The sequence below is a fragment of the Parasteatoda tepidariorum genome, chromosome 4 (assembly GCF_982258835.1).
Source record: "Parasteatoda tepidariorum strain Cologne lab strain chromosome 4, Ptep-v5.0, whole genome shotgun sequence".
Classification (NCBI taxonomy): domain Eukaryota; kingdom Metazoa; phylum Arthropoda; class Arachnida; order Araneae; family Theridiidae; genus Parasteatoda; species Parasteatoda tepidariorum.
This window is the reverse complement of record NC_141758.1, coordinates 49,746,102-49,770,419: the sequence shown is the minus strand read 5'-3', so window position 1 is coordinate 49,770,419 and position 24,318 is coordinate 49,746,102. Positions and strand designations below refer to the sequence as shown.

Below are 24,318 nucleotides of genomic sequence, written 5' to 3'. Positions count from 1 at the left end.
TTACAAAACAAGAAATTATTATTTTAGGCTATAAAGTAGCAGTAACCATGTAAGCATAAACAAATACTGTTAATTCAAATAATAAAAAACAATTTAATTCTATTTACTTAAGCTGATTTGAAATGAGATCCACAATCCCTTAAGATGTTCTTTGGTCTCTTTATGTTTCTAAACAAAGCATAAAAAATAAATGCCCTTTTAACATAAAACGATAGTTGTACTGCAAAAAAAATTTCTTCCTTCATGTTTGAGCATTCATACATAACTTTTTCAGAAAAAAAAATCTATATATATATATATATATATATATATATATGCTAGCAACATTTAGACCAATTTAAATTAGATATTCATTCAACACAAAACAATCCTATAAAAAATTTAAAAAAAAACTTTGATGAAATAAAAATTGGAGTAAATTATTTACACTTTTTAATATTGTGTTCAATAAACAAATTTTGTGTATTATAAAATCATATTATGATTATGAGAAATAGAGACACTTTTTTGAAAAGCCATACAATCTCCGGTACACAAAAAAATATATGAAAACAGACACGAAAGCCACACATCAATTAAAACGAAAATGTATTAAAATTCATCTGAAAGTAAGATCCAGTCAGTGGTGTTACATCCTTTAGAACTGCTCTTAGAAGATATTAGAGGGTATGTTGTAATTTTGCAGTACAGCCAATGGTGGATACGATGTATTTTAGATGTAAATATAAACTACGAAGAAGTTAAGATACGTTTTCTACAGCCTCATGGACCCTCACTGTCATACTCGTACCCACAGAAGCCTTTGATATTGAAAGTAAATAAATCACAGATCATTTAGAAGGTTGAAGTACTAACAACAACAGGTTAAGATTTTTTCATACCGTCTAATGAGATAAAAATAATTAACAAAAAAATAGCACTACATCATTCCTAACTATTTCATAAAATTTTATAATGCTTATATGTTTAAAAAATTACTAATTCTGTTCAAAACATATTGTAACAGAGTTAATAATCATAGTTTTAAAAAATATTTTCAATGAAATAAATGTTATTCATATCTTGTAACTATTTCACATATTTTTTGCATATCAAAAGGTAAACCATTTTTTAATAAGAAAAATATAATACACTTGCTAAAAATAAAAATGTTATTTTCGATACATTTTAGGAGACAAAAGTATGGGATAAATACTACTTTTGATATGAATGATCATTGATTTATATATTGGTTTAAGAATTTTAGGCTTTTTACTCAGTTTTCCATGTATATTGTATGAAATGTCTTAAAAGGGAAAAAAGTTGTACAGCATACCACTTTCAATTAATAAAAATTTTGGTTTGCAATAATTAATGTTTTTTTTTTTTTTTTAAATTTCAATTTCTATGCTACAAATTTGAAAGGTGTAGAAGAATGTTGTAGTTAAAAAAAAATATTTCTTTCATAATTCTTTGAGACCACATATCACAGGTCAAATCAGGTTGCTTTGAAAGTTGACCTAGCCTCAGAAAGTCATATAAGGTATCAAATGAAAGGTTTATTGCCATGGTGTTTCAAATCTTTTTTTAAACACCATTTACTTTCCTCTAAAGTAAAAAAAAAGTAACTTATAAAAGTTCTTAAAGTAACTTTTTTTAAGTAAAAAAAAAAATACAGTTATTTATATGTATGCAAGTTAGTGGTTTTTTCAGTGAAAATTTTATTTTTTCAAGTGTTTATAACATGGACAAATTTCAAATTAAAAACTGTTCGAATTGTTTACTTTATCATGTGTGCATGTTCCACCAAATTTCATTAAAATAGTAGGGGGGTCAGTTCAAAAGTGATTGATATATTGTTCAATGACTCATTATGAAATTTTTCCTTTACTAATATTTCTTTCTACTTATTATATAAATATAATTCAAATTTTAAAGGATCTTTATGATTGATAGTTTCTAAATCAAAAAATAAAAAATTTTACTCTTATATGCTTCAAATATAGATTTTTATATATTTATTATTTGATTGTTACAAAATTGTTTTTCTAATAAAGCAGTGGTAAGTTTAAAAAAAGCAACATTTTTATACTAGCTACTTGATGCACATTTGACCTAACTCTTAATACACAGCAGTAAATAATATGGGGGATATTATCATAACTACGGCAAGTTGGCGAAGAGTCGCCGAGGAAGGAAGATAACGTTTCTGGCGGAGGGAACCAGTTTTCCTCGGATCATGACGTTTACGCCTCTTCCTTCTCATTGGCTCAAATTCTCTGACTACTCCTTAGAACTTATCGGTTAAGATATATCAGTTATTAAGTAACCGGTTCCGATTTCTTGTTCTTAAATAACATGTACAAAATATTAGTTCTTGAATAACGTACTCACGGTGTCAGTTCCTGAAGATAAAACACACGTTTTGCAAACGTCTAATCTAAAGTTATTAATCCTTTTATTCTTTTTTTTTTTTTAAAAATCTGTTTGACTCAAAATTAATGAGATTACATTTGAATAATAGTTTTAAAAAGTCTTATAATGCACCACAGTTTATTTTCTTTGTTTCTGAAATATAATTCATATTTGATTTAAACATTTTATTCATTTTTCAATAGGATGAAGATTTAAATGAACTATACATTTTTCAATACAAAATGCATTTAAGATGGATCTGAGGAAAACGTTTCTAAGAAAGCTTAGACATTTAAATGTTTTACTTTAACCTTATTTTTATTAATTTTTAATTAGGATGAAGATCTTATGGCAATTACCTTAAAAGTTTGCAATTTCAAATGTAACGAAATTTTGTAAGGTATTTTTATTGCAATACATTACTTATTGCTTTTATCGCTAAATTCAGCATTTCAGATGCGTAATTAGGACGAAAAGAATAAATTAAATTTTCTTATTCCAAATGCATAATAAAAATTCTTCAGAATGAAATACATATTGTTACGCTAATAATGAACTATAATAGATTTGAGAAAATGAGTTAAGGAAGCACTTTATACATTCAAAAAAAAATTTGAATCACTTGTTTGCTTTTTCAGATGTATGATATTTTATTAAATCGTTTTTCGTCAAATTAAACATTTAATCAGAAATAATTTTCAATTATGTGATAATTTTCAATAGATGATAATTTTCGATTGGAAATATATATAAGACATTATTCACAAAGGAATCGATACTTTTACACAAATAATAAATTAAGATAGATCTCAAGGAATAGACCTGAGAAAGCAATTAATACATTTAAAGTGCTTTACTTTAACCTTATTATTTTATTCAGTTGTTTGCAGTTTCAAAAGTTATAAAAGTTTTAAAAAAATATTTATATATATTTCATTATCATACGCAGCACTTTACTTTAACATTATTTTATTCAAATGCAATTTCAAAAGTGATAAAGTACAAAAACCAAGTCTTATTTCTTAATTATAAGCATGATTGCTTGCATCTTAAAAAATATCTGTAGTTGATTTATAGAGAAAATTACATTGTCAACTTTCATCATAATTAACACTTAAACTCGGAAAAACGTTGTTCGCAAGTATAATACTAGTTTCCATTGCACGTATTTCAATTATAAATTTGGAGTTTAATTAAAAAAAAAAACTATAACTTTTAACGCGATAAAAAGATTTTGTTAAAATTTAAATCAAATCAGTAAAAATAATATTTCATTTATCTATTTAATTATTTATTATTTTTTTTTACTAAGAAATTGAAAATAAAAAACATTTCTGAGAGAACTCCAAACAAGTCAATACAATCAATGCATCAGAATACGTCATCAGGTCAATGCTCTTCACAGTCATAAAATTTTAAACTTAAATTCTTGCTTAGAGTTTTAGATTAAAACTAAAATTGAAAGATTTAATTAAAATTATTACTAAATATTGCAAAGAGAATTTTATGTTTTAATATTTCTATTACATGATCTTATAAAAGCACAAAACCCATGATCTTATGAAAATTCTAACACATGATCTTATGAAAATTTGCAAAAAAATTCCCGATTCTTTTAATGAATATTTTTCAAATCTGATGCAATTCTGAAACTGCCGTAATATTTAATATAAATAAAAAAAAAAAAAAAAAAAAAAGGAATTGAGTCCTATGTTTCGTTTTAAATGTAACCAAGTCGCTAATATGGTAATTATCATTGTTCCTGACATATATAACAGAAATTATTACTATCTCTAATTATTTTTCTCATTTTAATAAGATCATGTGCTAGAGGCGACGAGTATCATGCGTTACACCACGTCCCGTAAAAACGAATGAGCTTTCTTTTCACTAATGTTAAAAGTCATATTTGAAACATTTCGTAACATTAAAGATTTTTTAACAAAATAAATTAAATTAGTATCCACTTTTGTTAGACATATTCCAATAATCAAAAACTTCAAACAATAATATTTAATGACATATTAATCTTTTCTTTAAGAGACGAGTTTCATAAGAAACATTTCATTCACTTGTGTAACTTTTTTTAAATTCCTCTTGACCTTACATTTCTTTAAAGGAAATTTTAAGATGTTTTTTTCGTTAAAATAAATAAATAAATAAAATCTTCATAGTCAGCCGCTATTTTATAATAGATGGGGGGGAGGAGCAGTTTTTTCTCATTTTTAGACAATGACGAAGGAGAGAGGAAGGTAAGTTTATTTATTTTTATAAAACATTTTTTATTTACCCATTTCTTAGAGAGATATTTGTTTATTATGATATTAAATATGTATTTAAGATTTTTATTCCCTGATGTATTTTTAACGTAACTTTTCCTTTTTTGCATTTTTAGAAATCTGATATTGGGTAAAATAATGTGTTAAAATGATTTTTCCAAATTCGAAGCTATGAAGTTCAATGAGTTCAAATTTATTATTTTATTACATAGAAGCAAACTGAAAATTGTTTGAACAGTATCTGATGTATCAAACGCTCTAGGATGGAAATTATGTCTGACGATTCGTATGCATTGCGTATCCACTGTAGCTTGTATTTTTAAAACAACCCATTTCAAAAATCAATATAATTTATTATTTTACACGTAATTAGCTTTCCAAAAAGAGTGGACAAAAAAATCTGAGAAAATTGTGCAGTACTTTCCCAAAAACCAGGCAAATTTTAATTCAAAAAGAGAAGTCCGAATATATTCATTAACAAAGATATCAATACAAGAATGAGTCTTTTTATTTAGTATTTATGGCTCAACATCTTTATCAATAACACTGTTAGAAAAGTTTTGTTATTCGTCTCAAGCTATTAAGTCAAAAATCTGAAGGAATATTTATTAAAAAAAAAGAGTATGATTTTGCTTTTTAAGTCTGTATTAAATTATTATTTGCACCCGCAGTGATTAAATTGCATATCTTAAATGTGCCTCTCAAAACAGGGAAACTGCATCTTAGTACGAGTAATATTTTGTCCTACTAGTTTTTATTAATGAAATATATCTTTGCTGTTATAAACTTTCAATTAAAATGAGCAATGATGTGTTAATAAACATTAAAAATATATGGATAAGCTATCTTATTAACTCTACAATATAGTAAGTAAAAATCCAATTTAATATATATAAAAAAAATATTTAATATCTATGTATCGGGAAATTAAGCTTGTTTTTCTCTTATTTTAATCTAGCCATACAGTGTTATTGTAAGTTCCAAAAATCACAATCATATGTGATGCCTTCAACTAGCAAGCAACATTATTTATAAAAGAAGATTTTCGATTGCAATTGTTAAGAATACAAAAGAGGATCAATTTCTTGATTTCAGAGTTGTAAGAAAATGTAGCTGCACCACAACTAATAGCTAATTTTCTACAGAATTTTTTAACTCCTCATTTGAAATATTCTCGAGCAGCATGACAAATAAAAATTTTTGTTTTATTCCACTTACGAGTAGTGTCTTATTTTCCACCCCTATTCTTATTATCAGGGGTGATTGTGAGCCCAATTAAAAAATCCTGAAAACTTCCTGAGTAAAATCATTAATGACGCATTTCAAAAAATTAATATCTTTATAAATTTAAATCATTGATATTTTCACAACGTGAAAGTCTACATAAATTATATGCAGCATAATTTAAATTAATAATTATGTATTTAGTTTACTTTTATCTCTAATCACATTTATTATTCCAAAAGAAAAAAAATTTACAAATGAAAGAGATGCCAAGAATAAATTCTAGTTCTAATATTTTTAAATAAAATATACAAGAATTTTTACACATAAATGTGATCGATGATTTCTGTAAACTTCTGGACTGTGGATTTCCTGATCGCAAATAGCGAAACATCTGGAAACCCGGATTTTTTCCGGAGCACATTCATCTCTGTATTATTTTCAATTTAAAAATGGAAAGAGAGAGAGGGAGGGGGGTTTAATTTAAATAGTTTGTAAATAGAGGCTTGAACTAAGCAAAGTATAATAAACAATAAGAGAAATTATGCTATGTTAACAAATAATTCGAATAGTCGAAAATAGTATTTTTTTATTATTAAATAAAGTGCAACTTGCAATTTATTTAAATCAGTAATTTTGACATGAAACTCAGGTTATGTATCTTAATGATTATAATTTAGCTCATCTCATTTGTAATCTTATATAATAATTATAAATTTAATTTTTAACAATCTACATTGAACTTTTAGTAATCTATTATCAACCAACAACCATAAATTCCAAGGTAGGGGCTTTATTGCTAACATCCGCTGTAGCACTTTCGTCATGGTGCGGGGATTAGGTTCGCAAGTACCATATGATTAATGGATGGGAGGCCTTCGTGTGTGTTCATTGATAAGATTTGGTTTTGAAATAGTCAAATACTATATAAATATAATACACCATTTCCTACAATATATTTAATAATTCCTTTAAAATGTCCATTATAAATGGCAAAATTTCCTATAATTTACATAGCTTTAGCAAATTTTTTTCTCCATAAATGCTTATAAAAAGTAATGATTGCATTAAGCTTTCATTTTTATTTAAAAATTCTATCATAAATTTTTTATTTCAAACTTTCTTCGCAACCACTTATCATCCCACTAAAAATTAATCAAGCCTAATAATATTGCGATCCAGTTGCAGACAATAGATTCAGACTAAAGGCATTTGATTTATATGTAAGCATAAGTAACTTGAAATGTTAATATTAGACAGTTATATGGGTGATTATTTGGAAACATGACAATTGGAAGAAAAAAAAATTTTAAAATTTAAAAATCTTCAAAATAATCATTTTTTTTTTGTATATTTATTTAGTTGCATTTATTAATATCTTACAGAGCGCAGTGTAGTTTATTGAAATTTGTTCAAGGAAAAATATTTAATTGCTGTAATCAATTAAATCTTCAAATCGAGCAAAATTAGTTGCAAAAATTTAAAAATAAATAAATAAAAAGCTTTTCTTAAAGTTTATAAATACAAAAATCAAATAAGAGCTGGGTCGTAGAGAGAATTTGTAATCTGACTCAATTAAATAAAATAAACTAAATAACCGTTTCCTAACTTTTCAATAAATTCTGCATTCAAAATAATCATGTCTATAAATCGGAATTGTAAAAAAATTAGCCCAACTCCGATTATGAAAATGATTTAGACGAATGTTTATAATCATGAGGATAGAAATATTACTTTTATTAATCTTACTACAATCGTTTAAATTATTACTTATTACAAAATTAATTTATAATCTTTAAACGTTTTTAAACCTATTTTTTTTTTACTAAAATCTTAAAAAAGTACGCATAAAGCTATTGAGACTGAGAGACAATCTAGCTATTGATTTTCTGGAAACGGCAAAACGTTATGATTAAATAAAAATAAATGATATTAATTGCGAAAATATAAATCAGCATTGAGATAAAAAAGGGGGGGAGGGAACTTAAATAGAAAGAAAATTGGAAAGAGGAACGAAATGTTTCTGTTACTTTTATTATTTTTTGCAATTCATTCTATTTTCACCTTCAAGGCGATCTTTCAAAACTATTTCGTATTTTTACAAACTTTAATTCATGATTTGGACTATTTTAAAATTAATATTGTCTATGGAGCTGTTATTATTTCTAAAAGCATAAATACATTATAAATAATAAAGTTAACGAATATCTTTTAGATTGATAGGTTCATATTATTGACACATAATTAAACATATTTTTTTTTGTAAAATTACTTACTTTTTAAATAATTATATCCTAATACACTTTTATAATTAAAAATGTATTTATAATTATGATTTCATGACAATCCATGTTAACATTGCACCGATTTTCATAGCAAATAATACATACTTATAAATTATTTAATTAAATATTTAACAAATAAGGTATCCTTCAGCTCATAAAATTCCTAAGTCAAATTTATTAAGCTAAGTTCTAAAGGTAAAAATTAAATTTAATGTATCATGGTTAGTTTCCTTCAATATTTATTAAAGAATCAGCTTGGGCTAATACATTTATTTGTTATGCGTGATTGTGCATTAATATTTTTTACAAATGCATGTCTTGAATCTAAGATTAAATGAAAATTTCAATATATTATAAGTCGGTGGTTGGCTTTCTGAAAAATTCGGAGTCGAAAATTTCAACTACCAACTCTACAACTATGGTTCGAAAAATATGAAAAACTGTTTTAAAGATAAACTAAATATATAAAACGATTAATTGTAAAAAAATGTATTAAAAATTCCTGCATGGGTTTTTTAAAAACTGGTGAAGTAAATTCGAAGTATCCGTGCATTGTTAAGACTTTGTTAAATCGAAAAAATTAAATTTATTTTTGGAAAAAGCATAAATTATTATAGAATAAACTTTATGTTGAGAAGAAAGAAGAGTTAAAATATCTAAAAAATATAATTGATAAGAAAAAATCGACTTTTTTATACTAAGAAATTTATTTTTAGTATACTCTATTAAGACGGTCAACTGTAATAGCATTTTTTCCCAATTTTTTTTATTATTAAAATCTTTCGCACATTTATCTCTCATTTCCTTTATGTTAGTCAATAACTATTTTACAGTTGCTTAAAGTTAAAAAATTTAAAAGTTGAAAAAAACGCATACAATTTTATTTTACTTGCTGCAGGGTTCCCACGGTCTGGAAAATTTTTCAAAGTGGTCGCAAATGTGGGATAAAACTAGATATTTTAAGCAGTTAAAAAATATTTAATTTAAAGGAAATATATATTGGTGAAAAAAATAACTCAAGAATCGAATTTACGAATGAAAGATAAATGTAAGCATTTTTCAGTTGTCTTGAAAATTTTTTAACTATCACTCATTTATTTTTTCCAGTTTTTTTTTTTAAGGCGCTTTATTTCGTGTGTTTCTGGCACAATTTTTTTTTCTTATGTCGAGAAAGAGTTCAAGGTGCATAAATCCCCATGGCAGAAGTACCTTGAAATCTTGAATATCTGACATTGTAGGAGATTCATTTAATATAAAATTTAATAATAATCATTTATTAGAAAAATCTTAGTTGTATGGTGGAAATAATAATAATAAAAATAAGGTTGAAAAATTATAAATAATAAAAGAAATAAGAATAAAATATAATAAAACAAAGAGTAAAAAATAATAATAAAAGAATTCAAAATTTGACGTAAATCAGGCACTTATGCACCAGTAATAAAGTCGGACATTCGTTGATCATGAAATATCGATACATTTCACTCAATGAGATAGATATGAATAACTCTGTATCAATTTGCCCTTTACAACACTATTCTTAATATGCTTGCAATAAATTTTACTTTTAAAGTTTTTTTTTTTCTTCAAAAATCGTTTTTTAAATTTATTTCAGATAGAAAAATTTAAATAAGAGAAGTTATTTCAAAAAATATAACACAATGAAAAACTTTTAAAAAAATACCATAAAGCTTCAAATTTAAACTACTGAGTTCCACACAAAATTTTCTCCACCCTCATCCAAAGAATTCGAAATTCCACATTTTTTATTAGATTTTACAATAATTACAAAGCATTTTATGTAACATAAATGCGAGTGAGTACAGTGTGGAATATTTTCAACTAAAGAAAATTTTGCAGATACTAGACTTAATAGTTTTTTTTTTCTACACTTAATAGTCTTTATAGACTTAATAATTTTTTCCCATGTTTTTTCGTTTTAAAAATTTTCATATTTGGTTTTTTCAGCAGTCAACTTATATACCTGACATACCAAAAATTACAAGAGAGCAATCAAAAATATAGCGGGTCGACTTATATACCGGTATATACAATATACAGAATTTTATATTTTTACAATTGGGTAAATTATGTTATAAATCTTCATTGTAGTCATAAAACTTATGGTTATAAAAATAACACTTGCTAAGATTAATTTAAATCATAAATGTATAGTTTAATATCATAAGAACAGAAGTTTCGAAATAGGCTATCTTACAGTGCGTGTAGATGCGTTGATCAAAAAATGACGTTAATAAAGTATGACAAAATAAAAATAATAAAGATTACAAGTGAAGCAGGATGTAATGAATACTATTTAAATATTTTTATCTAAGAAAATCAACTTCTGGAGTCGACTTGCTAAGAAAAGAATTATTTACTGATTTGATAACAATAAAAAACACGGTATTTTTATCTGTTCCGCAAATAACCAAACAATTTGTCGATTCGGGAAAATATATTCAGCTTCAGTATTTTTCAATTTGGAAAAACAAAGAGTTTTGGAATTATTGGCTACATCTGAAGTTTAAGCACATCATAAATAAATGCTAATAATTAGGCTAATAATATGATAATAATTAAATGCTAATAATACGTAGCGGGTCCTAAAATTTGGCTTGGTCCAGTTATTCAAAACTAAACAGAAAAAAAGAAATCTAGGTGTATATATGTATAAACTACAGACGCAACTTATGGACGATGGGAGCTACCTAAGGCATTTGCAGCTGTTAATGTTAAACCTTGTAATTTTCAGCTACACCTAGAAGATAAGAGGATTCCTAAGTCAAGCCCAGCAACCTTATCAAGTCGACCAAATTCGATTTCGTGAAGAATTTTGTAGTTAAAACTAACGCGTATTCGTGGGAGAAGAGAAAAACCGTCCATTGTTAGCCTGATGGTAAAGGAACTCAACCGGAGAGAAAATGAACATATTGCATCGTTACCAATAGATAATTTTATTCCGTTATGCTTCAGTTTTATGTAAGCACGAATAATAAAATTTCCCGAGATAAGTTCATTATGTCAAAGATTAATTTTTTTTTATATTATTTTATGGATGTGTCCTTCTTCTCAATCTTAATGTAACTTTCTGTATTATTGATTTTATTATTTGAATTCTTCAAAATAGAAAATTCGAAAGACTTCAATCTTCAAAGAAAGACAACCAGAAAATAAATAATTCAAATGCGAAAAACAAGAAGATTTTCACCGACATCAGAGTTTTTCAATTTAAATTGTGGGATTGATGAGAAAAATTTAGAGGAATCGTATTTCACCACTCTTAATGACTTTTTATCATTTATTTCTTTTATATTACATGTATAAAAGTAACAATTTAAAATTTCTTAAACTAAGAAACCTTATTCGAAAATGAATAATAAAAAAGAAATTTTTAAAATTTTATTTTTCAGTTTCAGTTAATATGTAATAAAAATGGGTTAACGTCCACTGCAGATTGGTAAGCAACTATATCAATCGTCAACGACGATTAAGTGCACTATTTCCATCCTTTTTGATAAAAACCTTTAAGGTCGTAATCAGCTATATGGAATTAATAAATGAGAAGTCATAGAAGGGGAGAGGCGAATTCGTGAAAGCAGAACTTTAAAACTAGTTTATTATATGAACCTTATTGACCCTGCCCAATATTTATTTCTGAGATCAATTTTTGAACTCAGAAATAAATATTAGGTTGGGTCAATTTTATTGAAGGCAAATGCATATAATTGATTTATTACATGGCAGTTCCTTCCTGGCACTCCCCCCCCCCGAGGCTGAAGTATTAATAAAATATCAGAATCTAGATTTCTGAAAAACCATGAAAAAAAGATTAAATGATTGAACCCATTAACCCTTTTCTATTGACACTAAATAAAACTTCTTTTTAATAATTAATTGAAGACTATAAGTGTTATTTATAGAATTCGAAACAGAAGTTAATACCGAGAAATTATTTGAGCGAAAAATATGTTGAAATGTTAATTATTAGGAGTTCAATAATTTTTAAGCTATTTAGTGCATCTGAAAATTAGTTCGTGGATATAAATGCATTAAATGTTTACATAAGGCGTTTTAAATTTTTACATGCGTAAAATTATTACATTTACAAAATCGGAGTTCCGTCGAAAAAAGTTGGATCATTTAGGGTTTCATAATCGAAAAAAATTTGGGAATCGCTGTCGTGATACATACATTTTTACTTGATGGAATGTTCTTATTATTAAAAAATGTAATTTACTTTGAATTTTATTCACCCTAATTATTGATGGAAGTTACTATTACGAAATAATTTAAGTTATAAAAAATTTAGTTTATAAGGAATATTTTTTTAGTCATGAAAGCATAACTTCAGTATTGCAATGGTAATAAATTTCCTAAGTCCCATTGAAGGGGGTGTGATAATTTCAGATTGCTCAGTTGAATAGGAAGAGAGCGGTCTTTTCTAGAAGATGAACTTTGACATTGATGAATTTTTCCCCCAGTGCAGCTGTGGGCTTAGGCTCCTCTAAGGCTGTGGGAGGAATGGATTCTAAGAAAAAGATCACCCGATACTTTGTCAAGTTTCCCGCCGAACACTCCAAACTAACGTTTTGATTGGTTCGATAGAAAAGCGCGCACTTCTTTCTTTCAATATGGCTGTGTGGAAAGTTACACAAACTGTTTTTTTGTAAGAGTTTTTATTTGAATTAATAATTGTCTAATTCGCAATAAATATAATTTTATTTTTTAATTTCAAACTTCCTTTTTTGTTAATTTAAGATTTGCTATTAAAAAATTACTGTTTATTTCCCCCCCTTCTCTTTCGACTCGATGTTTATTCGTAAATGAAGTAAGTTTCCCTGTATTTTAAAAATTTTATAGTGTATAATTTAGACGTAATGCATCTTTATTTTTTACTAATTATTGTTTCTTTAAAAAAGTAAATATAAATTTTAAAAGTAAATATAAAGTTAGTATGATTTTGCTTAAAATTTATGTTTAAAAAAAAAACACCATTTACTTTGCTTAATTTGTTTAAATAAGATCAAAATTGTATAGAGTATTATAATGTGTAAATATTGGAAGAAAAAGTATTATGTATTCAGTTTTAATAATTATAATTTAATATAATTCTTTAAAAAATTAAATATAAATTTAAAGTTAGTATGATTTTGCTTAAAATTTATGTTTTAGAAATCGATAACCATAAATTGAAATTTAATTAGAAATTTCTGAGGGAAAGTTTAATTCAATTAACTATTTTAAAAAAATTAGTTTTGTTTTATTAAGAATGTTACCTGAAAAGCATAGTATTTAATATGCAATAAATATAAAAATTATTACGTTTGCCAAACTTTCCATTTAGAATTAACAGTTAAAGCTTAACAATTTTAAAATTGATTAGCCTACTTGAATAGAGTTTCCATAAGTAAGTGTTTATTTATGTTTATCTTTGATTTTCTACTTCGTTATCCTTGTTTCTTTAAAACCCAGATTTTTCATTCTTGAACTATGTTTACATTTTGCATGCGATTTTTTTTTCTATCTTCTGTACCTGTTATTTCAATTTTCTCCCCGTTCCTGATATCACGACGGTAACACCGTTCTTTTTTGGTCCTCTCCTCTTAGAGAGCGCCTTTTCTTTCCCCCATCTTCCCCCTTTCCGTCGTGATGTCATGATCGGGTTTCTCTTTTTCCTCCTACCCCTTGGCGGCCTATCTAAATAGGTCGCCAAAAAATTGGCGGCACTTGGCCTTGCCGTAGTTATGATAATCATCCCATAATCATTTGATAATCATTTTTTCATTTCCAATATTATTGTTATTTCCACAGAATTTTTATCATTTCAATATTATTGCTTATCATGATGTGCTTAGATTCACAAATATATTATTACTTTTCATTACTTCCAAATAAATATATAATAATTGATAACCACATAAAAATTTTACCGATAATTTTTCTCTTGCCATAGTTTTATTAACTAGCGATAATTTTATTTTATTAAAACTGCGGGTTACAAATTCATTTATAAAATATTAGAAGTAGAAACACTTTTAATGTCGAATAAACATAATATATAAACACTTAAACATCAATTTGAACTTTACTCCAGAATTATTTTTTATGTTACAATTATAATGCTTAATAATTAAGTACAAATGTTAGGAAATATGCATAGGATGATTAGACATTACATGGCATAATTATTCTTTTAATTTAGATCCGAATTTTCTTTTCCTTACAACAGAACGTAAGAAAATTATATAAATATTGCAGCTAAGCTTTTAAAAGAGAATACTTAATTTAAAAGTAATTAAGAGCACCCGTTAACATACTCTTAATATCAAAATGACATACTTTTATTTAAAAAACAAATAATAAACATAGCAAAGAAAACATTCATTTTTATTGTTACATTTATAAATATCTAAAAATTCGAAAACATTTTCGCCTAATTTCTTTTTTAAACACAAATCTCCTCTTTTCCAGTGTCTGTTTACGAAATAAATGTAAACACAATCCATCAATGAATCAATTGTTTTATCACACCAAATACGAGATTACGCGAGAACACAGATAGGCGTGCACAAAATTATTGAAATTTTTATTTTAATTCACAATAAACGCGATAACTTCCCAAATTCTTGCAACCATGAGTGATAGTCAACAGCCAATCACAATGCGAAAAGCCCATTGATCCGACGTTATCATTTCCTTGTTGCCATTCTGTAGTAGAAACTATGGTTTAAAATTAGTTACCAATTCCTTAAAAGATAGAGACCCATACGCCTCACGTATGGTCTTATGATTAGTCCACTCTACTACCGCCACCTGTACTTCGCTTTGTACGGGTATTAAATTATGCATAATAATTTGGTAACTGGCAACAAAAGTCCTAAGGCGTGTTCCCGTAGAGACGGCTGTCAACAAACTTTTGAATTGTTTTTATATTGAAATTTTTTTAAAAGAAAGTATTTTTAATGTAGAAAAGAAGTTAACTTAATAAATCTTTCGTAATCTAATAAATCGAATCTGTTTATAGACTTCAGTTTGATTAATTTCTAATAAGAATAAAGGAAAAAATGGGTATTATCTTACTTATTGTGTCGTGGATGAGTAAGTAATCAGAAGTATAATTTGTGATTAATAAATAGTTTTTGATTATCATTCGTGAATTTTTTAATTATATAAGGAAGGAAATTATCATAAATTTTGGAGTAAAGTAAACTTATCTGTATGCATGAGCGTCTAGCTTTTTTAGGGAAACAAAATTAAAATATAGAGTTAAATATAAAAATTTCACATTTGAAAAAAAGAAATTGATAAAAATCAGATCTTTTCGATAAATATATGTCAATTATTATTTTTTTAAAAATATCTTGATTGTTTTCAACTTATCTAAGTTTAAATAGCTGTTTTCTTCATTTATATTGGGAGGGGGGATCACAATACGGATGTCACCCTCGTATGTATTGAAAAATTTGTAAACTTTTTACATTTTGTTGTATGAAATTATAATTATAAAGAAAAATTTATTTTATATATTCGAAATATTTATTTGTAACTTTTTGAGTTTTAATTCATTGGTTTTAGTTGACATTCATATATTTGTCTTAAGTTAATTTATTGATATTAGTAGTGTGCTAACTACTCCATAAATGTAAGATAATCTAAGAATATACTGGTACGTAAGTATACCAAAGAGTCTACAATAAAATCTTGTCATAATTAATCAAGTTGTTAATAAAGTTTCTTTGGGTAGACTATATTTGAGGGTGCCCCTTGATTCTCGTCAAGTTGTGATAGGGGTCGATCGCAAATCTGGGCGATGTTGAAACCCAATCGTGATTCGGATTGGTTTATATTTTAGCTTTATTTTTAAATGTTCAACGGTATACGAAATTTCAGAGGTCCATTAGTTCTACGTTGGATACTGGCTGGTAAGGTAACTTTTGCTTCTGGTCTTAAAAATGACTACAGTAAATAAGATATATCTTAAGTTTCTGTACGATTTGAATAACAATGGAAAAAAAGCAGTGATTGACTGGTGTATGAATGAAGATTCAAATAGTAATAGATATAAATGTCCTGTTTGTGGTAGTTATTTTTTTCCTTTTCTTTCGGTGCTTACTCCATTATTTTTTGTTTCGATTCAAAATGCATTTTATTGGGTTTATTAATTTTGCTTATATTGGGTTCATTGCAATTTTATTAAGTTTTTGCCGATGTTTTGTTGAAATTTTCCAATGTTTTATTGAAATATCATTATGTTTTGGCAGCCATTCCAGTTTTCACGGCGTTCCGCGCAAGCAGGAATGGCGCCAAACAACATAAGTCGCCAATTTCGCCAAGGGGCACCCTCAGTATATTTTTACCATTTCTTTAATTCCAAATATTGATATTTATTTGACACATTTAGGATTGCACACTAATGATTTGTTATATGATAAGTAGGGCTGCAGGTCTGTCGCAGCGCGAATTTCCGCGAAATTATCCTCTTTTTTCCTGAAATCCACGAATTTCTCAATATGTTTTAATTTGCACGAAAATGGCTTAAAATGTGAATTTTTTTTCATTTTTAATTTATTATTTTTATTTAACAGAATTTTTAACTTTTCTGAAGCCTTAAATTGAACATGTAAAACTGATTAGATATTTAGGGGAGCGAATCAATTGCAAAATGACAAGAAAATAGTTTAGAGATAATCACTATCTTGTCAAGTAAGGTGGTCTTTCTACACTTAGGGAGGGTAAGAGACTGGTGGGATTACTTTCCTGAAGTCAGTAAGAGTACAAAGGAAATTGGAATCACAAAAGAAAGAAAATGCTATAAATCAAATCTTTGACACAAAAATCGCAACCCAGGCTATTGCACTGTGCAATGAATTTTCTACTGCCTTTCTACATATCTGGGCAATATTTCTTGGGCGGCTTCTTGTGATTTCTTAAATAGGGATAGGTTTCTTAGATGAGAGGGACATAAGGCTTTTGTAACTAGTAGTTTGTATGTAGAATGCTTGAGTTTTCAGAGCAATCACTTCTTACAAAGCAACGGTCAAGGAATCGCTTCTTGATGAAGGAAAATTTATCGAGTTTTGGAAATCAAAGACCGAACGCTATCCAAAAGTGGCAATTCCATGTTTGTCGGTGCCTACAAACAGCGTTTAAGCAGGAAGATCGTTTTCTAAGCATAAAAATGTATTAAGTGATGAAAGACAAACCATAAATGAGAATAATGTGACAATGTACAACACTTTGTACCTAAATTCTGTTAATTTTATTAAAATTATTAATATGGCTTTAAATTAAAAGAAATATTTTTGTTGTGTATTTTTTAAGCTTTTTTCATTATTTGCGCGATTTCTGTCTTTTGCATCATTTATATAGTGAACTTTCTTATGTTTAGAATCTGCTTAATTTTAAAAATTTCCCGCGAATTTCGGGTCTTTTTTCCCCTTGACAAACTTGCAGCCCTAATGATAGAGCCACTAATTAATGGTTGCTCTATAGATGATAAACAAATACCTATTGTTTTGTTAGATTAACAACAAATATATATTTTTTTCATAGTGTTCTTATTTTCATTGATTGATGGTGCTGATGTTCCTGGGGTTCCAGATGACAGAAAATTGAAGTATGTATCTGAATATTAACTTATTTCTATGCATTATAGCCATTGTAATCGATATTAAATTGTTACATTTTATTGATTTTATGTTATGAAGAACAAATATTTTGTTTTGTTCTTACAATCTTAACCCAAGAAACAATGACTGTTGCTAAACCAATGAGAACATTTTATTTTGTAAAAGTCTAATTTAAAAATAAAAAATTGGGCTCTATATTTTGTATACAATTTTGTGATCATTTAGCTTCAGTTTGAATGTATTGGGTTGGAGGGAAAGTTCTGTCGTCAATCAATAGTGATGTTTTGCAATCCATGTTGGAAAATAATCCACATTTAACAAGTCGACAAATTGCAGAAGAGTTTGTTATTCATCATACAACTGTTGGAGATCACATTAAATCTCTTGGGTTTGTGTTAAAGCAAAGTGTTTGGGTTCCACATGAAATAACGGAAAAGAATTTGTCTGATCGTGTAAGAATGTGTTCATCACATCTGATTAGAGACAATGTGGAGCCGTTTTTGGACAGGCTGGTTGCTGGAGATGAAAAGTGGAATCTTTACGAGAATATTAAGAGAAAAAAGTCCTACTGCAAACCAGGAACATCATCAGCAACAGTTCCAAAACCAAGTATCCATCAGCGAAAAGTACTGCTTTGTTTGTGGTGGGACAGGAAAGGTCCAGTGTACTACGAGTTGCAGAAACGGGGAAAAACCATCAACGCGGTTCTGTACTGCAATCAGCTAGATAAATTAAAAGCAGCTATCAAAGAAAAAAGGCCAACATTAGTGTCCAGAAAAGGAATAGTGTTCCAACACGATAATGCTCGCCCGCATACTGCAATGGTGACACTTCAAAAACTGAATGCGTTAGGATGGGAAATCCTTAGTCACCCACCGTATTCACCTGACATTGCACCATCAGATTGTTATCTGTTCAGATCTCTGCAAAATTATCTAACGGGTAAAAAATTCAAGTCTTTTGTAAGTGTTTCTAAGGCAGTTGCTGACTATTTCAATTCTAAGGACGAGAATTTCTACAAAACAGGAATTCACAGGTTACGTGAAAGATGGCAACAGGTTGTAACAAATAACGAAGCATATAAAATAGATTAATATTAAACGCATATTTTTATAAATGAATTCAAATATTTTCTTTAAAATACGACAGAACTTTCCCTCCAACCCGATAGTTTTAGTGCCTGTGGTATTCTCGCAATCCAGATACACACAAATTCTATATTTTATTTTATGTATAGATACTGATAAATATTAACACGTTCACTGCCACCGAAGCTCTAGCGCATCAGAGCGGCACCTACTGGTATGCCGATGATGCGCTAGCGCGTCGATCGCCTATGATAAGTTATATGCTCTGTGTTTAGTGTGGCTTTGGGAATTCAACGGGGAGGTTGTTTCGGCATGTTAGTGAAGCATTATTTTTTTATTTTTTGTGGTTGGTTTTCAAAACTTTTGTTTGATTTTTTTTATGTGCGTGACTGCCAATATCTGTATATTGTGCGTATTATTTACAAATATTTTCAGTATTGTTTCATAAATGGTACTACATATACTTGAATGGTATTCCGTTTTATTCCTTTCAAGCTGCTATTTTATGCAATATGCCAGTAATTTCGGAGAATATTGATCACACACGCTGGAGCGTCAGTGGCACTCACGAAGACACGTTAAGTCTGTGTGCCATTGACACTTCAGAGTGTCGGAAAAAAAAAAAAAACGTTGTCTAAACAGGAAAATAATATGCTTCTTCGTTTTTCTGGTTTTCCTAGGAAAATATAAGGAACATTTAAACCATTAAAACCCTGTTTTGTAATCCGGCTTCTGAGGATGGAAATATCATTTTTAGTGGCAGCGAATGTGTTAAGCAAGAGATCTTAAGTAAATTACCTTTTTTTCCTTTTCATGTTGATAGCTATGCTACATGAATTCTATTGATTATAAGCTAATTAGTTTTCCTTTTTACATTTTCTCCACTTGTTTACCACATTTGGTTTCCTAAATAAGGCAATGAGTAGAAATACTGATATTATTTCTCTCATAAGAGTACTAAATTCAGAACAAACTGTTATGCATCTGCACCAATTTTTAAGGATTTTTTTTAAATTTGGTGATTTCTTACAATAATCTGGCTTCAGTTGTAACGTAGTTAGGTATTACTGAGATGTAATTAGAATTATGGGGGAATCGGACATATTGAATGGTGTAGGTGTATTAGTGAGAGATATTTGATATTTTGATGATGTATCTGACAATTTTGTAAATAAACAGATCGTAAGATTGTATTGTAGGTGGATATTTAAGATTTTGATGAGTTATGTAGCTGATTTCTAATTGTATAGATGGGAAGAGAAGATTATTGATGTTTTGAATTTTTTCTTAGTGTTTTGTTTTTCTACGCAATATTTTTTTCAGAAATTTAATTATTAAAATGTGGTGTTTGGATAAAATGTTGTGTTACCCTTTTTTCTTCGAGATGAATGTTTTATTAGCCATAATTAGGTTTTGCAAAGCACAGCTGCCAACTGTACTGGATTTTCCAGTAGACTACTGGATTTGCTAGTTTCTCCTCGTTAAAACCAGGTGTAATAAAAATTCTCCCAATTTTTATACTTTTTAGAAAATTCCCTAAAATTGAGTAAGTTTCTTAATTAATTAGTAAATTGCCTATTAGAGTTATGAGTTAACAAAAATTGAAATAAATATAAGCTCAAATTTACTAATATATATTAATTTACTTGTATTATAAATAATTTAAAAATACTTCATATTTAAGCAACATGTAAATTTAGTTTAAAGTAATGACTATGGGGCTCTTTATAGTTCTGTGCCTAGGGCTCCCGTATTTCTAGATCAGGATTTGGTGCAGATGCATAACAGTTCCCTAAATACTTGATATATATATGTGAAGTCTTTTTCATATTTGTCCATTTTGTGCTTGCCAATTTTTCTATTTATTTTTTAAAATTAAAATAATTTTTTTAAAATTTATTCAAAGATTATGTCAAAATTAATGTTTTATTTTTTAAAATTATTGGGTACAAATTTTGATTACAAAATTGTTAAACTATAGATCATCATTTCATTATTATTAATGAAAGATAACTATTTGAATTTTAAAATTGTTTTAAGGAAATTTTGTGCTACAAATATTATTAAACTAATACTTATGTTTCATTTCAGAACTAAAATTAGCCGGGGATCTGGGGTTGGTAAGTTTTTTATTTAGTAATTTTTAATGTCATTTAAATTTTATTTAAGGACTATTATTTGTTTAACTCAAAATTTATTATTTTCTTTAAATATGAGAAGTTAAAATATAATTTTATGTAAGAAAGGCTTACAAATTTTTTTTTGGAGAAAAAACTTGTAAGACTTTATTTTAAAAATTGCATTATTTGTATGCCTATAAAATTTTCTATATATACTGAATATAAAAAAATTGAAAACCAGTTTTATATTTTCTTTAAAATAATTTTTTAAAAAATGTTTTAATTTTTATAGGTGTTATACCATTTGGATACATTGTTCTAGTACTTATTGCCTTTGCACTGTTTGTTTTCTTGATGGGTTTGGCATTGTTTTATAAGAGGGAAACTGGAATATTTGGCATATATTCTAATTATCTGAAAGCAAAGAAAAAACCATTCAATATTGAAGGATCAATACGTGGAAAGGAAAAAACATTGTTTCTTAGCACTCCATATTAAGGGTTTTCAGGGCAGTTTCATGTATACATTTTCCAGAATGATCTATTATTTACTCATGTCATACTTCATCTGTTATTTATTCATATCATATCTTATGTATTGTTTATTCAAATCATTTGAATTATTGTGATTAATAACAAGAACTATGTGCAGCATCTATTTTGTGGATTTTTAGGGAAGCTTTCTTTTTTTATGGTGAATATTGTAAAATGTTTCTCCAAATTTTTTATTTAGTCCTTTGATTTCCCCCCCCCCACTTTAAATAAGTTTAGTAGATGTAGTGTATATGCATATATATATATGCATATATATATATATATATATATATATATATATATATATATATATATATATATATATATTTATATATATATATATATAGAGAGAGAGAGAGAGAAATAATTTTCTTTTCTTAAACTTGGTATCAAGTTTGAAAAATTTATCAGTTCTAGAACATTTTAGTGCAATTGAACCTGTTTTCAAAATCTACTCCCCCCCCCCCTCAAAAAAAAGCTGACTGAATGAGCCTTGAATGCTTTCATTAAACTTTTAAAAGGAGCCTAAAGCTTGATAATTAAAATTATTTCATTACTGTAAAATATTACAAGATTATGTTTTGTCTACAGCTCTAATTACAGGCTTAGAATCATTTTATAATTTTTATTGTAATTGTGCAATAAAAATTTTTAATTTTCAAATGGTGATTTGTTAATTTTTAAAGTGTATCTATATTTAAAGTCATCTGCCATTATTCTATAAGTTGTTGAAACTTTTTGCATAAAAACAATAGCAGTGCACTAAATAAAAGTGACATGTATTGTGAGAAAATCAATACTATTTTTAAAAAGACTAGTATACATCTTATAAATTTAGCACCATTGTATGTGAAATATTCTTTTTATGATCACATTTTTTTTCCTTAATGATAAAGGAATTTCATAAAAATGCCACTTTGAAATCGAATTGTGTCTCTTAGATTTATTTGATGAAATCTAGAACCCCGTCCATATGTTTAACAAGTTAGTGCCTGTAAATTTTTCTGTGTATACTGGCATTAATAAGTACACTTGAAGATATGAATTATTGGATATCCCCAAACCAATTGTATTATGCTTCAATTTTTAATTTATTGTGAGTTATTGATAAAAAAGAAGTGCAATTTGTTATGATGTGTAATTTGTTATAATTTATAAAAAAAAAATAATGTAGACTTTTCTAGAATTGATGTATTTATATATATAGTGAACTCCTGATGGATTCTCCGCAGAATTAAATGGCAAGACAATTTATGATGAGTTGATTCTGCAGATAATGCACAAAATGTTCAATGAAATATCTATGTATTTGTATTTTAAAGTGTTAAAATAATATCTTAACTTATTTTCTTGTTGTTTGTTAGCGTTTTCAAACATTATTTTGGCATTGCAGAGGAATAAAATATATTAATCATCAACAATAATATATATATATGGAGTTTGCAGTTAAGAGTTGCAAGACAGCATATTAAGTAGAGAAAATATCATACATAATCTTACGAGTACAAAATATGAAACAAAAACTTACACAGACAAATTATTGTGCATCAGAATCCCTAGTGGATAAAATATGGCATAGAATTTCACACTAATAAATTAGCAGACGACAGATTCTCTTATGAACAAAATTGTTGTTGCATTTATTAAAGCATTTTGTATGTGTGAAAGTAAGTCCAAGACATTATCTGTAAAGCAGATAATCGGGAGTTCACATATAATTTTGTTATGCATATATATTTCTATACAATTATATATATTAAGTATTTTAAGCCTTAATATAATAAGTAACTGTGATATATGCAACACTGTTTTTTAAAAAAATATATTAATGTGGATTTAAATTAACTATTTTTTCTGTGATATATCTTCTGAAGTATTTATTTTATTGAGAATATCTTTCAACTAATTTTTTATTGATGATCTGAAACTATTAGTTTATCGTAATATTTATTGCTTGAATAGTTACTTTCTTGGATATACTTTATCATTCCACAATGTGTGAGACAATTTTCGCATGACCTGGTGAAAAGAAATTGATTCTAATATGATAGTATTTATACCCAAGGCCATGTTAATTGTTATAACATTTATAATGATTGCATCTAGTGTTATGAAAATGTTAAGTGTCCTTGGTGCTATTTTTTAATATTTGTGGTATGAATAATATAAATTAAGATGTTTATCTATTTAGATGGCTAGATAATTTTCTGCTAAGTATTGTTGCCATCAAGTATCACAATAGTTTTATTTTTTATTATGTTGGTTGTTTGGTTAGAATCTTTTGTATTTATTTTTATTATTTGGTAGTTGTTGGAATTTAAAATATTTATTTGTGGTTTTTATATTGCCTTTCTAATAAAAATTTTTTTAAAAGTGTTTTAGTGTCAATGGTTACAAAATGCAATAATCATAAAAGCTAAATAAGAGCATTTAAATAATTTTGAAACAGGATAAATGAACAATAACCCTTATAAAATATTAATCATGCTTCAGTAGTTAGGAAATTGCTATTAAGTTATGAGTAAAAAATTATCAGAGAATTAAATAAAAAATTTTTTTTGATTGTTTCAAACAGTTTTTTGTAAAAAATCTATAATACATTGGGTGCATAGTCAAATTTTCCTACAAAAATTAAGCCCCTTTTAAATACTTTAAAAGCACAAAAAAAAATTTTTAGGCATTTTTTTTTTAAATAAAAAAAAAGAATATCATAATTAGGATATGAATCCTAAGAAAAATATTTTCTACTGATAAAAGTTCATC

The 24,318-nt window shown here is 27.0% G+C and overlaps 1 protein-coding gene across 3 annotated transcripts; it reads left to right on the top strand.

Moving 5' to 3' along the window:
• The first annotated feature begins 13,075 nt into the window (after window positions 1-13,075).
• Window positions 13,076-23,931, top strand: LOC107448207 (uncharacterized). 3 transcript variants are annotated; one of them, XR_015433052.1, is made up of 5 exons: window positions 14,546-15,283; window positions 17,738-17,801; window positions 20,994-21,022; window positions 21,315-21,822; window positions 21,907-23,931. XR_015433052.1 is itself a non-coding variant. In XM_087161077.1 (4 exons), coding segments are annotated over exons 1-4 (300 nt in total). In that variant the 5' UTR covers window positions 13,076-13,591; the 3' UTR covers window positions 21,521-23,931. The 3 variants fall into 3 exon arrangements, 2 of the variants coding, with proteins under 2 accessions (XP_087017203.1, XP_015918810.1); XM_087161077.1 differs by lacking the exon at window positions 14,546-15,283 and adding an exon at window positions 13,076-13,592 and having other exon boundaries at window positions 21,315-23,931; XM_016063324.5 differs by having other exon boundaries at window positions 21,315-23,931.
• The last annotated feature ends 387 nt before the right edge of the window (window positions 23,932-24,318 follow it).